At 40.1% G+C, this 19,668-nt stretch overlaps 2 protein-coding genes across 13 annotated transcripts in view; both read left to right on the plus strand.

The window, feature by feature from the left end:
* Positions 1-605: 605 nt before the first annotated feature.
* On the plus strand, positions 606-2,377 carry spi2 (Spi-2 proto-oncogene). Its single transcript, XM_067491055.1, has 4 exons — positions 606-714; positions 788-882; positions 1,000-1,153; positions 1,534-2,377. The coding sequence occupies exons 1-4, from the start codon at positions 606-608 to the stop codon at positions 1,839-1,841; spliced, it is 666 nt and encodes a 221-aa protein (XP_067347156.1). The 3' UTR covers positions 1,842-2,377.
* Positions 2,378-5,622: 3,245 nt separating this feature from the next.
* Positions 5,623-19,668, plus strand: part of mybpc1 (myosin binding protein C1) — a 29,194-nt gene continuing 15,148 nt past the window's right edge. For 3 of the 12 annotated variants that reach the window (XM_067490761.1, XM_067490756.1, XM_067490757.1), the window contains exons 1-12: positions 5,623-5,929; positions 9,919-9,945; positions 11,750-11,821; positions 12,726-12,941; positions 13,908-13,955; positions 15,550-15,591; positions 16,184-16,225; positions 16,894-17,004; positions 17,366-17,514; positions 17,614-17,731; positions 17,825-17,876; positions 18,548-18,604. In XM_067490761.1, coding sequence (XP_067346862.1) covers positions 5,908-5,929; positions 9,919-9,945; positions 11,750-11,821; positions 12,726-12,941; positions 13,908-13,955; positions 15,550-15,591; positions 16,184-16,225; positions 16,894-17,004; positions 17,366-17,514; positions 17,614-17,731; positions 17,825-17,876; positions 18,548-18,604 — 956 coding nt within the window. In that variant the 5' untranslated portion in view covers positions 5,623-5,907. The remainder of the gene's footprint in view (positions 5,930-9,918; positions 9,946-11,749; positions 11,822-12,725; positions 12,942-13,907; positions 13,956-15,549; positions 15,592-16,183; positions 16,226-16,893; positions 17,005-17,365; positions 17,515-17,613; positions 17,732-17,824; positions 17,877-18,547; positions 18,605-19,668) is intronic. The other 9 variants (XM_067490758.1, XM_067490759.1, XM_067490763.1 and 6 more) reach the window with 9 other exon arrangements.

Below are 19,668 nucleotides of genomic sequence, written 5' to 3' on the forward strand. Positions count from 1 at the left end.
TCCAAAAAGGAAAAAACTGGCATTATCTCTCTTACACACACACACACACACACACACACACACACACACATAAAAAAAATGTAAAGGCTGTGTTGAAAGATTTGGCGCTGTCTCCATTGTAGTGAAATATTACAACAGGCACACAAGAAAATATAAAATTAAGACACATCCTGTGAGAAACATATGGCAGCAAGTGTGTTTTTCCTGGAAAGAGAGCATTGTGTGGAGGCTGCCTCCAGTCCAGGTCTTATCTGCCACAGCGGGGAGGATGTGGTCAGTGCTGGGAGGTTTTGTTAATGGGTTGACTGGTGCTGGTGTCGGGGCTTTGTGGGATGGGGGTCATTGTTCCTGTGAGCCCAGGGCAGAAATTGTCTGGTGCTACGCAGAAAACCTGCTCCTTTGGGGGGGTTGGGGTGGGGGGGGGAATATAATAAGTCTGGGTACTTGAGCGTCTTGTAGTCAGTTTGTGAAATTCTCTCAAACTACATAGACTCTACTGCCTTAGAAACGGCCACATCTGTGATGGTAAAGGAGTGACATTTATTATTTAAAGATACATATCTTAAAGATAACAAAAAAGAAAGATTGTGCAGTATTCAATGCTTATGTTCGATGCTGATCTTTATCAGAATTCTTTCCAGGACACTCAGTCAGATTTGGAGGTGATCTTAGAGTTTCTAGAGGAGTACTACAGACAGAACGCTGTTGATAATGGTAAGAACAACAGATGGAAGATCAATTTTAACACTTCGTATTTAGATTTGAGCAGTATTTTGGCTCTTTATAGTGGACAAGCTGTGCTGGACTGCAGGTGTGAATGAAAGAAGTGCACCTGTGGATGATGCATCATGTGAGTTGCGCTGGGCCAGCTATGAGCCACCTGTAAGCATCAAAATGTCTCCATTTGCAATGCTTTTATATTCATCTGCTAAATGTAGAAAACTGGCATATTATAAACATGGGTTTTAGGTTGTCTGTGATCTGTTGATTTCTTTAAAGTACATCAAACCTGCACTTCCACCCTTTCTGGGATGCGATGCCCGACCGGCGCTCGGCCAAAGCACAACAGCATCATTGTCTGATTATGGGTCACTGCCAAACTTTGTATCAACAAGACAATCAACCAAACAACAGGCCACAGCAGCAGGGAGTGGTGAGTTCTCCTTTTTTGGTCATTAGATACTGTTATTGCCTCGTTTGCTAGTAGTCTGAGGGAAACAATACCACGAGAGCAAACAAGAGACCTTCCCTTTACCGTAAAAAAACAATAGAGCTGTGCTTGGCTAAGCTCAGTAGCTGATTTTACATATCTATCAGATAAGTGCAGTGTTTACAGGCTTAGCCTCTCTGCTAAATAGCATCCCATCACTGAGGAGGTTTTCTGGAAATGGTTGCATTTGAAGAAATTATTAACCACAAGCAGCTCTGATGGTTTTAGTGTGACACAGCTGCTCTGACATCCCTTAAATCATATTTTAAATCCCTGTTAATGCTCCACCGACATGCGTCTTACTGATCTCCCATTGGCTGCAGGTAGAAAGGTGCGGCTCTTTCACTTTCTCTTCGAGATGCTGGAGGATCCAAACATGACCCACTGCGTGTCCTGGGTGCCAGCAGCCAACGGCGTGTTCCGTTTCTCCTCCAGGAACAAGGATCAGGTCGCTGCACTCTGGGGGCAGAGGAAGGGCAACAAGAGGCCCATGACTTATCAGAAAATGTCCCGGGCCCTCAGGAACTACGCCCGGTCTGGAGAGATCTTCAAGGTGAAGAAGAAACTCACCTACCAGTTCAGCCAAGAAACCTTAATGTTACTGCAGAAGCGGCATCGAGGAGATTTGTAAATGGGATTATTAATTAAATCTCACTTTAAAGTCTAAAACCTTGATTACCAACTCCTTTCCAGAAAATCTGTGACAAATTATTCTTGACAGCTTCTGGTGTAAATATCACATAAAAATGAAATATATTTTAATATCTCTGCTTAAAATACCATTATTTATGTACACTTTGCTATTTTGTCAACTTCTGTCAACAAATAAAGATTTCTCTTTTTCTTACAGTTCTACATGATTTAAATGCAAAAGGCCATTTTAAGACAAATCCTACCTTCTCTCCCGTTCAAGTCTTATTATTGTGCTGTGTGAAAGCAACTACAGTGTAGTACTCAGACGGTAACGTATTAGTTTAGTGCAGTTATGTTGTACCATGTTTAAGTTTGACCTGCCGAGGGACTGCAGGTGAAAAATATCTAGTCCTTCAATTGGTGATACATAATAAATAAAACCTTGAATTAAAGATGCTTAAAATGAAATTAGTGCACAATTACAGGCCCAAAATAAACAAGAAATGCAGAAATACCTACAGAATGCACTGTATATAAAATAGGATTATATCTAAAAGCAGGCATTATTTTTGAGGTTCTTAAGCTTGAGCTAAAGCTTTACCATCATTCATAAACTGTACACTAGTATCTTGGTGTTGCGCAAGACTTGAGATGTAAGTTATACAATACATTAGCTACACATACCGTAGCAGACAGCAGCCTGAATTAGTTATGGCCGATTTAAAGCACTTCCTGTCAAAATAAGGGCCATGATTTGGCCCAGATATAAAGTACCTGCTGACTTTGATTCAGCTTCCCAGGGTTTTTAAGTGACACGATATTCTTAATTACTATGGAAACATTTTCTATTATTTCTACTCTAAATGCTCTTTTATAGTAAAGAGTCGACTTCCTGAAAAAATTTATAACGCTGAAGATTTCTGCTTTAACTGGACCTTCCTCTTACAGAAAAAGTCATTTAGCAGCCTAAGGAGTTTCTGTTCAACAGTGGGTGTGGTTGATGTTTGTGGCCATGAAGTGACGTTATAACTATGCCAACTTAAAATCACACGTTCTTTAAAATTAGGCGAGAGCAACATTGGGGACGACTGAACGTTAGAACATAAAAACTAAAGGAAAAATAGCTCAGAATAGAAGGTAAATCACAAGCAAAGCTAAAATTAAATATAAATTTTACACTGACCAGCCACAACCATGCATCCACATCTGGAGTCCACCATGCGCCTGCAGCGTATACACACATCCCTCGACTTCCAAAAGCGCTTCTTCCATCACACACCTGTAATCCTCCATTAACTCGAGCCGACAACCACCTCAGCCCTTTAAAGCCTTTGAATTACATTTGTCTTTCTCTGAAACAAGCCATGTCAACAAAAGGTCTCTCCCAAAAGTTCAACATCCACTCAAAATGTCTTCCAAGAACTGTATCCCCCCTCAACAGGCCTTTTAACATTCACACTCCCACTTTTTTGGGCCACACTATTGGCTGATTGTTCACTCAATTACTCACAGGTGTAACCAATTCTAATTAAAGGCAGAAAGTGAAGTAAGTTAGACACCAAGGAGCATGGGGTTTAAAATTAATTCATGTAAAATCAATCAAAAAAGTACAAAATGTGGGATAAAAGCAACTGCAAATGCAAACTAAAATCTAAACACAAGTGCAATTAACAAGTGCAATAAGTAAAAATCCAAGCATCATAAAACAATTTAGAACAATTTAAATCTCACCCAGGACACTTGACCTTTAACAAATGTGTGTTTCCCCTTAATAGTTGTTGCTGGCTGTTACAAACCAGAGGGTGTCAGTGTCGTCCCCCTTACAGCCTCGAGGCTCTTTTTAAGTTTTTTTCTTCCCCTTGTGGTGTGACCTCATTGCTAAACCTCTTCTCTGATGTGAACTCTGGGCCATCCCATACCAAATGGTTTTGCGCTCTTTGTAGTGGACCCACGTGATACGTCCCTAAGCCCAGTATTTACTGTTGGAGCCCACTCTGGGTTATAAATGGGCTAAATGGGCTACGGGTGTCTGTTACCAAGAAAGGCCATGGACTGGATTATAAGAACAGTGAAATAAATAAGTTGTTAAATAAAAGATTCTACATCACACGATGTGTGTCAGCTTGCAGTATAGATCCTATTTTTTGTGAAAGGGACTCGTCTCTGAGCAATGATGGTAAATGTCTGACGTCACACTGTCGTAATGGGCCATCTGAAGAATCATTTATGCAGAGCTTCTGATAAAAACACCAGTGAGCTTGTTGTCCCTCGTAAATCCCGCAGCTTTCGGCCTTGTTGTTTAATCTTCATGACCTTATCTTAGACCACACTTGATTTATCACTTGAGTTTGACGTGTTAAAAAGATTAATTAGACCAAAGCAGCCACAACAATGACATAACTCACAATGAAACCCTGTTTTTAAATCAGATATACATGTCAAATGTCAAGGTTTATGACAGCATTCTAAGTATAGGCCATGTAAGCACTCCCCAGGCATCTCCCCACTATTTATTTGCCAGGTCGGAAAGACCGCTGTTCTTGGACAGCATTCCCCCCGGATTAAACTGATATCTGGCATCTGGCATTGGGTCACTGCATGTCATCTCAAACTTGTCTTTTATAACAAATCCACAGATTCCCTGAATGTCAAGTATGCCATCTGAGCACAGCACCGGATTGTCAAAGAGTATTACATCAGCATCAGACCTGTGACAGTGACAACATCTTTTCTTTTTATATTCCACCTTCTAAATTCCCAGTCTCCTTCTCTCTTCACCCACTTCTGCAGTGCAGTAAGGATTGTCACCAGTAACGCCCCACCTACCCCAACACTGAGAGGGAAAGGTCACACTAATGATGACAAATTTAGAAATCCAGCCACGATAAGGTTGACACGTTGAAATTTGTGCAAAATGTGGACTTTGCAGAAGTAAAAAATGAAGCCATATTGTTACATTATTTTTACTTATGGAACAATAATAACTGCACTTATAATATTTATACATTTATATCAATATTGCACTGTAGATTATTTTAGCCGATTCCACATACACCATGCTGCAGCTTTAAATACATGCTTGCACACTATATATGCACTTGAAAATAGTCCACAACAAATAGATGAGTTATTTCTATTTGAATACATTAAGCTGAAAACGACTTTTTTCCTTTAAAAAAAAAAAATGTATTCAAGTTTGTATAACGAATAGGAAAAGACATTTCAGGAACAGTAATGTGCCAAACTGTAGAAATCTCTCTCTCTTAAGTTAGAAACCAATCCTCTGGGAATGTGCGCTTACTTGCTACATGTGATTGGCCAGCGCAGGTCACAGTGCACCATGCGACAAAAGTTAAGCTAAGTTCAGCCACTTTTTTTGTTTCTCTCTCTGTCTCTCTCTCTCTTTTGCTGCCCTTCTCTTTTTTCCTTTGCTGAAGCCCCCTGTGGTGGTACGACTGAATGGAAAGCTGGAAAGTAAAAATGTCCAAAAAAAAATCACAATATTTGTTTGGCCTTTCTTTTAGAGTTGTGGAATTAAAATGAAGCAACAGTTCTTATGCCAAAATGAATTAAATAATGCTTAATTGGTGAACGAGCACAGCACAAAAACATAAACTTTAGATTCACTTTCTGCTGCTTCTCATCCAAAAAGCTGGCACAGACAGCAGCCAGCCGTTGGAGGCCGGTGATGCTACAAAAGGTGTAAGACGGACCTACACTACAGCGAGGAGGAGCAAGCCTCCCCTCTATATAAGGCCTGAGAGCCTGTCCTTCCTGGATCTGTCACTGGTCCTCCTCTCCTCCCCCACTGAGATTTCCAAACTGTATCCCTGAGCCCTCCTCATCTCCCATCACTCTCGTCTGAGGGGTCCCACAGGTTTTTTTTTCTGCTACTTTCCTCCATCGTCGTCTCTCTCTCTCTCTCTCTCTTTCTCTCTGTCCTGGACTGAGAGGGCCCCTACTGTACATCTTACCTGGCCTCCCGCAGAGTAAGATTGCTCTGAAGTTTTCTACCTACCTGCATATTTTGTCTCCTTGGTACTTTTCTTGGGACGCGGCTCAAGATGCCAGAGCCAACAAAGAAAGGTAGGAGTGTTGACAGTGAGCAGGGGATTTGCATATCAGCAGCAAAACATGTAACAGCCTAATTAAAATGACATGGGACCCAAAATAGACCTGCAGCACTGGATGTTTCAACTAATTTTAAGCACAAATTGTTGGGTTTTAATGATTTTAATGTTTGATTCATTGTACTGCAACATGCTTCAACCAAATATGTTCATTGTTTCTGATTGAGGGGAACAGAATCCGTTTATACCCACTGCACTGCATGGAGCTCCATCATTTTACAGCAAGCTTGCCAGCTCGCTCACATGAATCCTCAAAGTGACATTGACAGTGGTATTGTATTTCTGATGCGTGCGTGTTTCTACCATCCCGAGGGCAGCAGAAGATTTGTGGTTTATGAACAGATGCTATTGTTCTGCATGATCCAGTTGGGGAAAGGCACAACAATGAACCACAGTGCAGGAATGTTGATGAGTGCCGAGCGGGACACAAGCAAAGACCCGTGAAGGATAATGTGATTTGGATGCACTGATTTTGGGTGTGTCAGGCTGTGTGAGGATAAATAATAACCTGATCGTAGTTGTCCTCTAGATGATTGATGGGAGTCGAGCAGCGGTGACCAATTTGGACCCTCACACCTGCTCCCCAGCCCGCAATCCAAGTCCATATTCAACTGCACACAACATTGACCCAACCCCTCACAGTGGATCTCTCCACCATGCCTTAACGTCACTCATCTGTACCATCATGTCCATCAACATTCCCTTTTAATCCGCTCTTGTCTGACATTACGATATGATATTACTGCCTCCCCGCTCATTAGCTGAGCTCTTTGGGGGTATGCCTTCAACACAGACATGACCATGTAGAGGAAATGGAACATTTAGCTTGGATCTTGGAAACCACTACAATGAGAGCTGATTTTAATAAACGCATTAACCTCTAAAGGACAGTTGATCTGTCTGTATCAGTTCCTGACTTGACAGGCATAGTATGCACACAAAATTGTACATAACATTTCTATGCAGTTAAAAATATACACACATATATAAATATTAGGATTGTGTATATGGAAGTTTATTCCTTGGCATTGATTTATATTCCCGGCTTCAAGCTCCAACATTTTAGTCCACTCTTTAAGTGGAACATTCATACATTAGAGTAGGACTTTGCATCGCCTACAGGAAACCTAACATTGGCCCCTAACATTAAGCACCGTCTGGTCAATTGTGGTCGTAGTTACCCCGACAGCATTCATCTGCCATAAACATCCCTGATCCCCTCAGAGACGCGACCGTGGGGCAATTCAGGCAGCAGATTCCAGTATGCCACCAACATGACCCATAAATAGCTGTGTAGCCAAGAGCCACAGATAAATAAGGGGAGAAAAGTATTGTTCTTTAAATGAGTCCAAACAGCTGAAGAGAAGGAGACCAGCACTGTTGTTTTAAACACCCCACTCTTTAAAAAGTCCGAACCAGATCTGATGCACTGGCTGAGTTGCCTGCTGATCTCTTGGGACCAGGATTCTTGTCCCTGGAATAGTTCAGAATGAGTGCCCTGTTAATCTCCATCCCTTGTTCCCTGCCATCTCCCCCCAAAGCCACGCAGCTCCTTCTCCTCCTCCTCCTCTGTTTTCTCACCAAAACAAACATCCCCCTGCCATTCTGCATTGAGGATCAGCCACCCATCAAACCTCTGACCCTGTGCCCACAGGCCTCACAGCCCTGTCCTCTAGAGACCGAGTTTTAGATTTCAATTGGGGAGAAGCCCTTGTCTTCACGTCATGATTTTTCCTGTCACCAGGGACCATCACTCTCCCTGGTCTCTGTGCTCTGACACTATTTCTTTGTTACAAAATACCCGCTCATAAATCAGACCGAAGGTAAAATATAGGGAAGAGCCTGTCAGCAGCTAATTGCGCCTCAAGTACATCTCTTATCTCCTCTCAGTCTCACATGTCTCATAGAAGTTCCTTTTGGTGCTCCTAGATCCAGAACCGCTCGAAACGAGGAGTCAAATTAAAATAAAGAACCACAACAACAAGGGCAAACAGGCTATCGTTATTGTAAAGATCTATATTAGGCAAAATTAATCCGCCGGCAGTTTGGCTCACGTTAGAGCCTGTATGAGCCCTTCTGTCTACACGCCAGCAGGGGCAACAGCTGAAAATACCTGCAGCCCTGTCAGCTGCACTGGGAGTTCTCAGAGGTAAAACAAAACCTTTCTCCACTCTCATTATCTCAATGGTGATGAGGCAGAGAGCGAGCGAGGCTCATTCCCGTGTGCATGATGTGACCCTGCAGGATTGTGGTACATTGGCCAGTGACACATTGTTTCGAAGTGAGGTGGGAGTGCAGCTAATTTTGAACAAGGAATGCTTAAAGGGAATCATTGCAAATGGAGGGATAACACAAGCTAAGATGCGAAGGGAGAAAATGGTACAGAGTCAATGGACTGACTCACTTATAAGGTGCCAGTGTTCATAGACTGGCTGCAAACACTTAAAAAAAGAGAAGGAAGGTTTCTAACAGTTAGTTGTGTTATCAGTGAGAGACCACATGCTTTGATGCATTCTCTCTCTCTATTTTGGAAATATGTACAGTATTAAGGTTTGTGTATCTGCTTTCCAAAAATCTTTATGTATACAAATAAAGCCCGGCAGTATGATTAACCGGAAAAGATACCATTAAACTACAGAAAGGAAACAGGCACTGTTTAATGGTCTTTTTTAGTAGTTCTAAATCTGGGTAACGGACTATGTTTGTGTATGTGTCCTTGATTAAATTATAACGTAACCCTAGCCCTCCTGCTCCTGTCAGATCAAACTTTTTTGTAATTGTTTGCTGAGTAGCAGTGGGGGCCTCAGATCAAAAAATGCATCATACTGGAAAAGTAATGACCACAATTTATCATTTTATAAATTTCTTGTGAGGTCAGGCTTTGATTACATTCGTCACAGTAACTGTCGTTGTCTTTTAAAGAGTCACAGTGGGAAGTTTTGCCACGTCTCAATACTGCAATCCTCGAACCCTCACTGTTGCAGTGGATGCATATTACTGAAAAGTAGAGGATTACTAATCAGTGTGGTTTTAATTTCCTGTAACCAGAATGTCCATTGTTTTTCTAGAAAACCATTACTACATATAAGATAAAATGAGTCGGTCTTTATGATTAAATCCATGTTTTTGCAGTGCGTTTGGACAATAAATGCACAGGCTGCTCCAGATCTTACATGACTTGTTTGGCTCTCCCAAGGCTACTAGACAACCTCCATTGGCTCCATGTTGTACTAATCTACTAATAACAAAAAGTGTTATCGTATATGAAGGGTTGTATGGACACGTTGATCTCCTCAGGCCCTGCACTGAGTCCTATTATGGGTTTTGTATGTTGTATCCAAATGCAGTGTTTCTGTTGCTTCCCCCCACTATTACTTTACACAAGGCAAAGGGCAAACAAACAGTGAGTTATAATCGGTTAAGATTACACAGTCTACATGTAAAGTTGATATGGCTAATTGAAGAATAAATAGTGTCCACAAGTGAAAAGACATTTTTGAGTGATTTTACTGACTGATGTTGTATATCTTAAAGGGTGACTTCACCAAATTTCAACTTGCTCTCTGTGGCTTTAGTTTAGGGTTGTAAATGTACGTGAATGCCCTCTGATTTCCATATGTTAAAATAGTTCTTCAATTCTAGCTGAAAAACCCCTCCAGCTGTTATTTTCCATCAATAGTTAAAATGATGTCACCTGGGGACGCTCTGGAAAAGAAGGTTGACCATGATTGCAAACTCTATAGCTTGAGCAACAAGATGACAAAATCTGAACTGAAGGTTCCTCCAAGTGATGTCATCTGGAGGCCTTTTATCAGTCAGTGGGAAATTAAATGGCATTTATGCACATGCATTACCCAAAGTAGAACCATAATAGGCAAGTTCAAAATCCGTGAAGGCGTATTTTAATTTCCTGTTTGACAATGTCTTCTGTTTTTCTTTCCTTAGATGAGATGCCAAATGGCCAGCCAGAAGGTGAGTGGACAAAGACACATGCCTAGTGTCCTGCTGCCAGAACAGTCAAGCTAGATTATGTCTGCACTACACAGAATAAATACAGTCACCAATGTTTTTCTGAAAAGTAGGGGTAGTCTTAAAACTGAATGCAGGAGAGTAAGGGAACAGGAAAGTCATGCACCTTTATCACACCGCCACAGCCCTGATTTACAGTATTCGGCAGTATGGACGTGCTGCTGTGCTCCAGACTGACATTCCGGTCCCCAGCCAGCTGATCCCTCTCTGTTGATTCAGCTGACACCCCCATCATCCCATGTGAGCAAGGTGCTGGCATTTCACTGGCTTATTTCCAGCGCTGGGGTTTGACCTTGGAGTTGTAGCATCTTGGGGCTCTGACATGGTCGAGGGGGGTGAGAGCTCAGAGTTTTAGGGCCTAACTAAAACTGTCCCTGAGAAAACAATAAAATATAAATCAGTTGTTTAGATTTATTTAGTAATGCCAGAGTAGATTAACATAATCCCTGTTAGCTGTGTGCAGCATACTGTAATTGTGTTCTCACAATGAAGTTGTGAATTCACAAAACCTCCACCTTCGTGTTTACAGACAGGAGAGGGGTCACAGACACTAACCAACCTCACAGATCTACGTACAGCGGCACGTGGTCCCTGACCACAGTTGATTTTCAAAAGCCAGTGGGGTCATGATTTGTCTCTATTTCCCCACCATTCTATGTTTTCTACCTGTTTTGATAAACTTTTACATCACCAGAAGTTGCAAACAGCACTCAGCATTTGCAGCTTTATCTTTCAGCTCACGAGTCAGCAGAACGTGTGCCGGGACCTGTGCTGTTGACTCCCATTTATTTCTTGGCATCTATATGTAACCTGTCCTGTTTGGTGATAAAAGCACTAATGTGCATTGACAGTTTCACTAGTGTAAACAGATCCACACTAGCAGGTTTTTTTTGCAATACAGGATGGTGTTCATATGGTGATCATTTAAAACTGTGTGAACTGAACTTTGTGCTTTTTTTCATTGGAAGCATGGACAAAATGTCATCCGTAATTTATTTTCAGTACAAGTTGCTAAATAAAGTTATGAAATTAATTAAAGGAAGAAAGAGGCGACAAGTCGGTTATTTCCCAACACTATTAGTTGTAACAATTGGAACAACACTTGAATAAGTAGGAACAGAAAGACTCAACAGTTACTTGCATTACAAGCCATTTTCAGAGCAATCCCTCTCGTTGCCATAGCGAGCACGTCTTACCTGACAGAACGTGGCATGACGAACAAGGAATCTGATGAATGCACAGCACTGCTTGATACAGCATGACACTTCCAGTTAATGTTGTAGTGGTACGACAATAATCAATAGGGGCCAGCATAATACTGAGATGAAAGAATGAAGAATGATTTAAGTCTTGGTTGAATTTTAACTTTGAATATTAAAAACCTTTGCAAAAAACCTTTGCAAAACCTCTAATGCTGACATTTCAACAGTAAATTTTGTACATTGTCAAACAGGAGCCATACTGTAGCCCACTGATATTTCTGAATATGTTGTGTCCAGAATGTGACAACTGTAAGAATGGTCTGAAAAACATGACTTATTTTGATGAAGTGTGTTTGGATATTTGCAGGTAGGTGAGTGGATGCAGGTGTGTGTTTGTACACTTGTGTGCATTTATCAGTGTCTGTCTGTTTGTCTGTTTGTGTGTGATTGTTCGAATGTGATACTGAGAGACGTTGTAGATGCTGAAGCTTTGTGCTTGTCAAAAGCAACTGTTCCATCCACCACTATATTTGTCACATGCTCAGAAAGTGTTGCCCCCGACAGTAAAGGTGCCCCGCCCCTACCTGAGATTTCCTTGGAGATTTCTCCGCCCCCAGGTGGGTAACCCTGATGCCCCCTTCGCGTGCCCTGAAATGTTTCGTTCTTTTGCACATCACACTCACATCACGTGTTTGTTTGGTGTGTGCCATCACAATTTATTTTACTTAATTCTACTGTGAGAGGCCTGAATCTGCACTTTTCTTGTAGAGGTATGATGCTCAACACAATGTATGTTCACACAAAAATGGTTAGATATGTGTTAGCCACCACACTTAGTGTGCACATTTCTAAAGGTTTGCTGTTACTAACTCATGCTGTGGCTGTTTTTGTGTTTGTGTGACTGACATATTGAGTCATCGCGCAGCAGGTATGCGGTAGAGGCATCAAGGAAGTTTGGTTTTAATGACTCCATTGCACTCACATATCAAATATATTGGGGTTTTGAAACATTGGTGATGCAAAAAACAAGAAAGACATCATCTTTGGATAAGTGTATACATCTATATATCTTTCCTTTTTTATAAACAAAATGAATAATCAACCATGAAAAAAATATTTGGAAAAATAGTTATATTAATACATTTTTGTCGGTTTTGAGCCTCCACATACTAAATGTTTTTATATAATACATGCAAACAGGCAATTTGTGAGTCAGTAAAATAATGTCTCCTTGATAACTTTACAGTATAAATATACAATGACCCGATACATAATTCATTGGTTAGACATTTGTGTGGTTAGTATTTGTGCATTGACATTATTTTGTATGTTTAATATAAATTTTTTTAAACTCAAACTATTAGAATTTGAACACAAATGTTTACCTTTTCACATAGAAAAGGCACATGTGGTCATTGGCTGTTTATACACGCCTCATTTGAGCAAGCATAGCCTTGCAAGCCAGCCGGTGTTTGTGCTCGATGCTTGCTGCTCCAGCCTGGCACTTTGTCTGCTATACAGAGGCAGTAGCAGAGGTGAAAGAGCCAGTAGAGACTGATGGGAAGAAACCAGAGCCCGCAGAGCCTGAGCCATTACAGGCCATGATGGCTCATGAGCTGAGCCCCATTGAAAATGGCTCAAACCAACCACAGACTGGTGGGGTGGGGGTTAAAGAGCAAGCAGAGTCTGCTAACTCTACTGTAAAGGAAGAGGGGCATTGCTCTCCCCCACTACCTGGTAAGTATACCTTTTAAATATGAATCAGCCCCGTGTCTCTCTTAGTTAAAGTGCATGTTTCTACCCCTCCAGCAAATCAAATGGCCCCAAAACAAGCCCCGAAAGTCTCACTAGTCATTTCAGATGGCTCACCAGCATGGTAAAACCTTCCTCCCTAACATTCTATGAACTTCACTCTAACTGATGGACAATATTTAAAAGAAAATAAGACTAATGTAGACTAATAACAGACTAATGGATGAAGTACTGATTAAATTCTGAAATGGCAAATTGAAGATGATGCAATATGTGTGCAAGGTGAGTCGTCAAACTCGTGTCTTTAAGATTTTTATAGCGCTGACAAGGCAAACAGCTTACCACAATTTTGTGTGCAAATATAACTCAGATGCAGAAATAGATAGAGAATCTAAAATACTGTATCTGTTTTCACAACCAGTGCATAACTAGATCTTTACAACAGTGTCAACAACAATGCAATCTGTTTAGGGCTGCTGTGGCTAAAGGGAGAGATTCTTTGAAGTCATCCAGGATTTCAAGATTTCTCTGGCCTGTTCTGTACATGAGCATTTTTGCATCTATGTGCTGCAGCTGCTGCTTGAAGGCTGATTTTACGTCCTTTTATTATTATTGTTTTAATTTTTTTACAATATACCTGTGTGTGTACATGCACTGGAGCGCTGGAGAGCTTGTGCGTTTGTTTTTGAGAAGCTTGCAGCCATGAGCCCAAAGCTTTTTTGCACAGTTTTGATCACATTGTTTCATCTGTTAGACAGACTGTAGTTATTTTTGCAGGCACAAGCCAACTCACGGGTTGCTATTTTGGGCTTGTATTTTCGCCCGTGAGCCGCATGTCATAATCCATTCAAAGTCTTGTCTCACTTGTGATCGATGGCTCGGCATGTTGGCCTGCCAGTGATGGAGCTGTTTGATAGGTGGGTCTATTTGTCCATGACACCTTTATTGCAGATGATGATGCTGCTGCAGCCAATACCACATCCCCAACACCCCATGCAGGTTGGTACTCGCAACGATTCCTGATATATCGCAACTTCCTGATTTATTCCTCTTCACCTCACATTATGAGGATGATTGCAATGGAGTACTCAGCTTGACTCCCATCACTCCAGGAGTGCTTTGAATATTTTTTGAGGAATACTAAAGTGTTTAGTTAATGTATGTATGTAGATATATTGTCAGGTCTGTCTCAGGGGGAAAAACATAGATATAATAGGTTTCTCTTGTGTGAAATTATGGCTTCTCTGATTTACTGATGTCTGGTCACTGAAAGGCAGTGGCACAAATCAGCTCCAAAGTTTAAATGGTATTAATTTGTTTTTCAGATGTTTGTGTAATTCTGATGTATGTCAGTTTACAGACATACATGTATAAGTGTGATTACTACTGTACATACAAAATACTCCAGTATAATTCCTGCAAGGACATCAACCTTTATTTACTTAACCTTTATCTGAAATAAAGGTATAGCTGTGATGTTGATTCTTCACACGTATTACACATACAAATTAAATACATTAATAGATTTTGTGTATATTTATATTGATAAATCAATGTAATATTTTAAGATTTGTTTAAACAATAATTTATATTAAATGGGAAAACATACAGTTTATTTGCCAAACCATCCAGATACTATATATGAAGCCTTTTGGCTTATAAAATTGAAATATACTTTATGATTAGTGGGGGCCCCACAGGCAGAAGGTTGTAGGTACTGTGAGTAATTGCCTTTCTCGGGAAATAGGGATACTGCGTTTACTTGCTCTTAAGGATCCTGGTTAACAGACATCCCCGTATACATGCAGCAGCAGAGTAGCCGGATTTCTCGTCAGCCTCTGGCTTATTTTGGAAGACTGGTGCATTTTACCTGCAGAAAACGCTGCTTTCTGTCTTTTTTCTGTGTGTGTCTGTGTCGCAGCAGACTGACAGTGCAGGGGGACAGAATAGAACAAAACAAGGTGGGGGGCACACACAACTGTTCCATAACTGGCGAGTGTCTGAATTTAAAAAATCTGCTGAGCGAAAGTGATTTATTTAGACTTCTTCAAGGCACTTTGACTTTCTTTCAGACTTTAGGCAGACTTTGTTTTTAAATGAGGCGGCCTCACCCCATTAATCTTCTTTCATTCAGCCTCTCACCCAGCTGCCTGTTTCTGTCTGCCCCCATTTCTTAAATACATGCGCAGCTAGAGAAAGCCGATGAGAAACCTGGTTACACATATAGATGTTCACCAATAGAAATCTACCTGGGGAAACCAGGTTTCTCTAATCCGCTGCCCCGGTTTCGGTAACCAGCCTGCCTGTTATGTGACACTTTCCATCAGCTTTCCTTTAGTGTGTGTCCTGCTGGCCCTCCCAGCTCGCGCCTCCTGCCACTTTTATTATCTTTCAGTTTACAAGGTGAAAGTCTTCAAAGTTGAGGAATATGTGGTTGGTTTGGCAAATACACAAAGAGAAGCGCACATTTGCTTCCCTAAAACATAGATAAGAAGCAGCCAGTCACACCCACACCGATGTAGACACAGCAAACCCTCGAAAGGAGTTGAGTTGATCCTGCTTCATTTGAATGATAACTGTGCTTTTTTCACAGAGGATGCCAGTTCAATCAAGAAACTCTCAGTTGACCTGCCTAGTAAGATCCCTCTGTTAAATACTACCAGCATTCAGCACCAACCACACCAGTAGTTCACTCTGAATCAGAACCACACAGGAAAAATACTGGAGACATTTTTGTCGGTGTTTTGTTTGTTTGAAACAAAGTTTTTCAACTCAAGGAAGTGAAGATGTTACAAATTACCTTTGCTAACACATTAATAAATACCTATTAATCGACTGAGCTTTCTTTTCTCCTTTATAATTTTAATTATTATTGTTTTTATGGTCATATGTTTTTTATTTAATTTATTGTTTTACGTACAAGTAAATTTCCATTTACCGTATATAATTACATTTGGAATTCTGATCATAAGAATCCTATTTAGGTTTTGCACTTTCAATCAGCAATTGGTGTTCAATCAATATTCAAAATGTGTTGTGTAAGCTAAAAAGAGCAGAACATAGTTTTGTTCAGTTGTAAGACCTTTGATTCAGAATTCCTCAGCTCATTGCTTGCAAGTCTTTAACTGCCTAACAGTTTCACTTTTTATGAGTGTGTGCTTGCTCCAGTGGACTTTACAGTACTATTCATTACAATATGCTGTAAATTTCTCTCTGTCTTTATTTAGATGATAGCGTTACTGTGCCAGCCATGGGGAGAAAAGACTCAGGTAATAAAGTGGTACTTAAAGAAAACTGTTATATTTTCCCATACATGCCAAGAGGAATTAAGATGACTATCCTCCGAAGCTGTTGCTCTGCAGCTTTAAATCTTTGAAGCTCAGCTTTAAATACTAGGTTCAATATGAAAAAGATCGTTTTCCTTAAATGTGAAAGCTGCAGACATGAAGAGCTTTTTTGGAAAATGGAAACTTTTCAACAACTATGTAAACCATGAACACAAGCCCAGAGTTCGTTAACATAAGCCGTAAGATCCAGGCGTCACCAGTGCAAGTTGTCCGCATTCAAGTCTTCAAAATTGTAAAGAAGGCAAGAAAAATTTGCACTGACAAGTTTTCATAAATTTTGAATCTTCAAATGTGGCTAAAGATGCCCCTACGTGTGGTCTGTAATGGAAATTAGATGCCCTTTCTGTGTTTCATACTGTCTGTTTCATGCTTTCCATGTTGCAATCAGCTTAAAAGAGGTGTGATTGTTGAAAGTGAGAAAACCGTATGTCTTTTAGTGTTTCTGTCTGTCTCTGTAACTCTACTTGAGTAATACACTTTCAGATGAAAAGGGAAAGGTGGGTGTATGGAGTTTTTATTACATTATTCATGCACGATTGCTGTGGAGATCTGTGTGTCATGTATGTGTTTGTCATAACTGACCATAACAGTGTGGTCTCTGGGAGACGGCCAAGCCCCAGAGGACCTGGACAAGCCCATTGACACCCCACCACTGTCCATCCTGCTGATAGAAAAACCTCAAAGTGGCACCGTCAATGTGGGTGAGTGACAGCACACCAATGATGTATTTACCAGGACTGCAAAAAAATTATACTTTGCTAAGATTGCCATAGAGAATTGATCAGCCAAAATATCTGATGTATTTGTTTGTCTTGTGCAGCTTGTGCACCAGTATTTAAAACATTCTGAGTGCTACAGTTTAAGTAAGAATAAATCCCTAGAGTGTTAAAGGATAGTTTCATTCATTGTCTAAATTAAGTCTGTTTTTAACGGTGGCCAGACAGAAACATACAATGCATTTCTTTAACTAACCTTACATATCTTATCTTTGTTAGTTTAACAGATTATACTGTAGATTTCACAATTTCTCTGTGCTCACATTGGATGGCTTTGTACCCAAAGGTGGAGACATCACCTTTGTTGCTAAGGTGGAGGCCAAAGATCTTCTCCGCAAACCCACTATCAAGTGGTTTAAAGGAAAATGGATGGATCTGGCCAGCAAGACAGGGAAGCACTTACAGCTGAAAGAGACCTTTGACCGAGTAACCAAGGTACCGTACAGCTAGTCACACGCCCCCTACCCTCACTGACACTTTGGAGCACAACATTACATGCTACTATACCATTTTCTATATGCCAACCTCCGGCAGATCCACACCTTTGAGATGCACATAATCAAGGCCAAAGAGAACTATGCTGGAAACTATAGGTGCGAAGTCACCTACAAGGACAAGTTTGACAGCTGTTCCTTTGACTTGGAAATTAAAGGTTTGTTAAATCACCAAAAAGGTACATTATTTCGATCTTCACCCAAAATAGCGCAAAATGCAGATGAGCATGTACATTGTTTCTGTCTTGCAGAAGATGGACAGGGTTCACAGAATATTGACATTCGATCAGCTTTCAAAAGAAGGTAATAAGAGCGTGATGCATGTATGAAACATGTTGGTAGTCTGAAGGAGCTGAAGTATTTTTCCTCTCTCTTCAACTGAACAAATGGTTTATTGCAGAGATCACTTACATATTATCTATACTCATGAATACTTCTGAAACACGAAGAAAAGCGAAAGCGCCATTTCCCGAGGCACAATAGTAAACATTTAATCTTTAAATATATTACATAGATGTGTGAAGATAGTTGTAATCATGTCATTAACCTTCCTTCAATTTAATTACAATCAAGCAGCTGATGTCATGATGATGTGTAATTAAAGGCCAACTCTTGCACTTTAAATCCCTCTTTAAACAATGTATCTGGAAGGCAATGCAAAGCATCCCAGTTTCATTACATTGTCACAATGTTGCAGCTCAGTAATGTTGCTTCAACACTGGAGAAACATTATGACAATATTGCCTGGGATAAGGTCTTGATATGACACAAACCACTTTATTCCAAGCTTTCACAAAGAAAAGACAAAAAAGGGGTTTTGTGTAAATACCAATTGTGTGTTAGCTTGGAGCTAACGTATCAATTGACGCCAGAGGCTTTGCTTTGTGTTTCTCTTGTAGCATTGTTTTCTAATGTTTGTACAGTAACTACTTTGTCTGATTAAATTTGCATTAATCTGTCCTTGGTAACCACAGCAGTGAAGGCCAAGAAGATGCAGGGGAGCTTGACTTTAGTGGTCTCCTTAAACATAGGTGAGAATCGGATCTTAACCCTGAGTGGATTTTGTCCTTTTCAGTATTTAAAAACCCTTTTTGGGATGCTGCTTTTTCTCCTTCTTGAAAATCTTTAGTATTTTTATAAGCCTACCGTATGGGTAGCAGACGGTAGTTATGCTATAGCAGGGGTTTTCAACGTCACCCCCGTCCTGCCCCCCTCCAGACAAAAAGCAACAGTGTACACCTTAAAGCTACCATCAAAATATCAGTCTACTGCTAATTCCAATGTTTGGATTTACACTATTGTGATTATGATAACATTTTTTAAACTTGAAGTAGATTGAGATGCATATTGATAATAGTGAATGTGATTGATAAGTGATAGTTTTTGTTTATTTAAATAAAATACATTTAAATTGAAAAACTGAAATATGGAATTATGCCAGAAATTAGCATGTCTTATCATCTAGCGGTGTCTTGAAACTGATCATAGTTAATACTTTACCTTCAATGGATGTGCACATGCACACTATAATACATGATCCAGGACAGTAGCGACAGCAATAAGTGCCTTTTAGTTTGTTGTACAACCCCATTTCCAAAAAAGGTGGAAAGATGTGTAAAACGTCAATTTGCTGGCATCGAATTCAAAATTAGCTGATATTTTCTATGAAATGGAAAAAATATCTAAGTTTCAACATCTGATATGTTGTTTATGTTCTATTGTGAATAAAATAAGAGTTGATGAGATTTGCAAATAATTGCATTCTGTTTTTATTTAACATTTTCACATCTTCCCAACATTTTTCAAATTGGGTTTGTATTTGACAATATGAAAAAAAAAAAAAATACAGTATGTACCTTCGATGCATTAGCTTCAGAGTCCAAACTGACTCTTTAGGACCTAGGAAGTAAATATAAGTATAAATATAAATTCAACTATAAATTTGCACCATGAAAACCCTGGCAATATACAGAGAGCATAATTCCATCTTTACATAGGCTTAAAGCTTCAGATTTTTATATTCTCATGGTGCCATGTGAAAATTTGCATTATTAAAATAGCTGTTCCTATTTGTACAGACTACTTTTCTAGGATG

The sequence above is a fragment of the Channa argus genome, chromosome 21 (genome assembly GCF_033026475.1).
Source record: "Channa argus isolate prfri chromosome 21, Channa argus male v1.0, whole genome shotgun sequence".
In the NCBI taxonomy this organism is placed as follows: domain Eukaryota; kingdom Metazoa; phylum Chordata; class Actinopteri; order Anabantiformes; family Channidae; genus Channa; species Channa argus.

What these genes read in the sequence shown, in the direction of transcription:
- spi2 (XM_067491055.1), top strand. Translation starts at nt 606, where the DNA reads ATGTTCGATGCTGATCTTTATCAGAATTCTTTCCAGGACACTCAGTCA. An exon ending in ACAGAACGCTGTTGATAATG is followed by an intron (nt 715 to 787) that starts GTAAGAACAACA and finishes GGCTCTTTATAG; the next exon opens with TGGACAAGCTGTGCTGGACT. An exon ending in GGCCACAGCAGCAGGGAGTG is followed by an intron (nt 1,154 to 1,533) that starts GTGAGTTCTCCT and finishes CATTGGCTGCAG; the next exon opens with GTAGAAAGGTGCGGCTCTTT.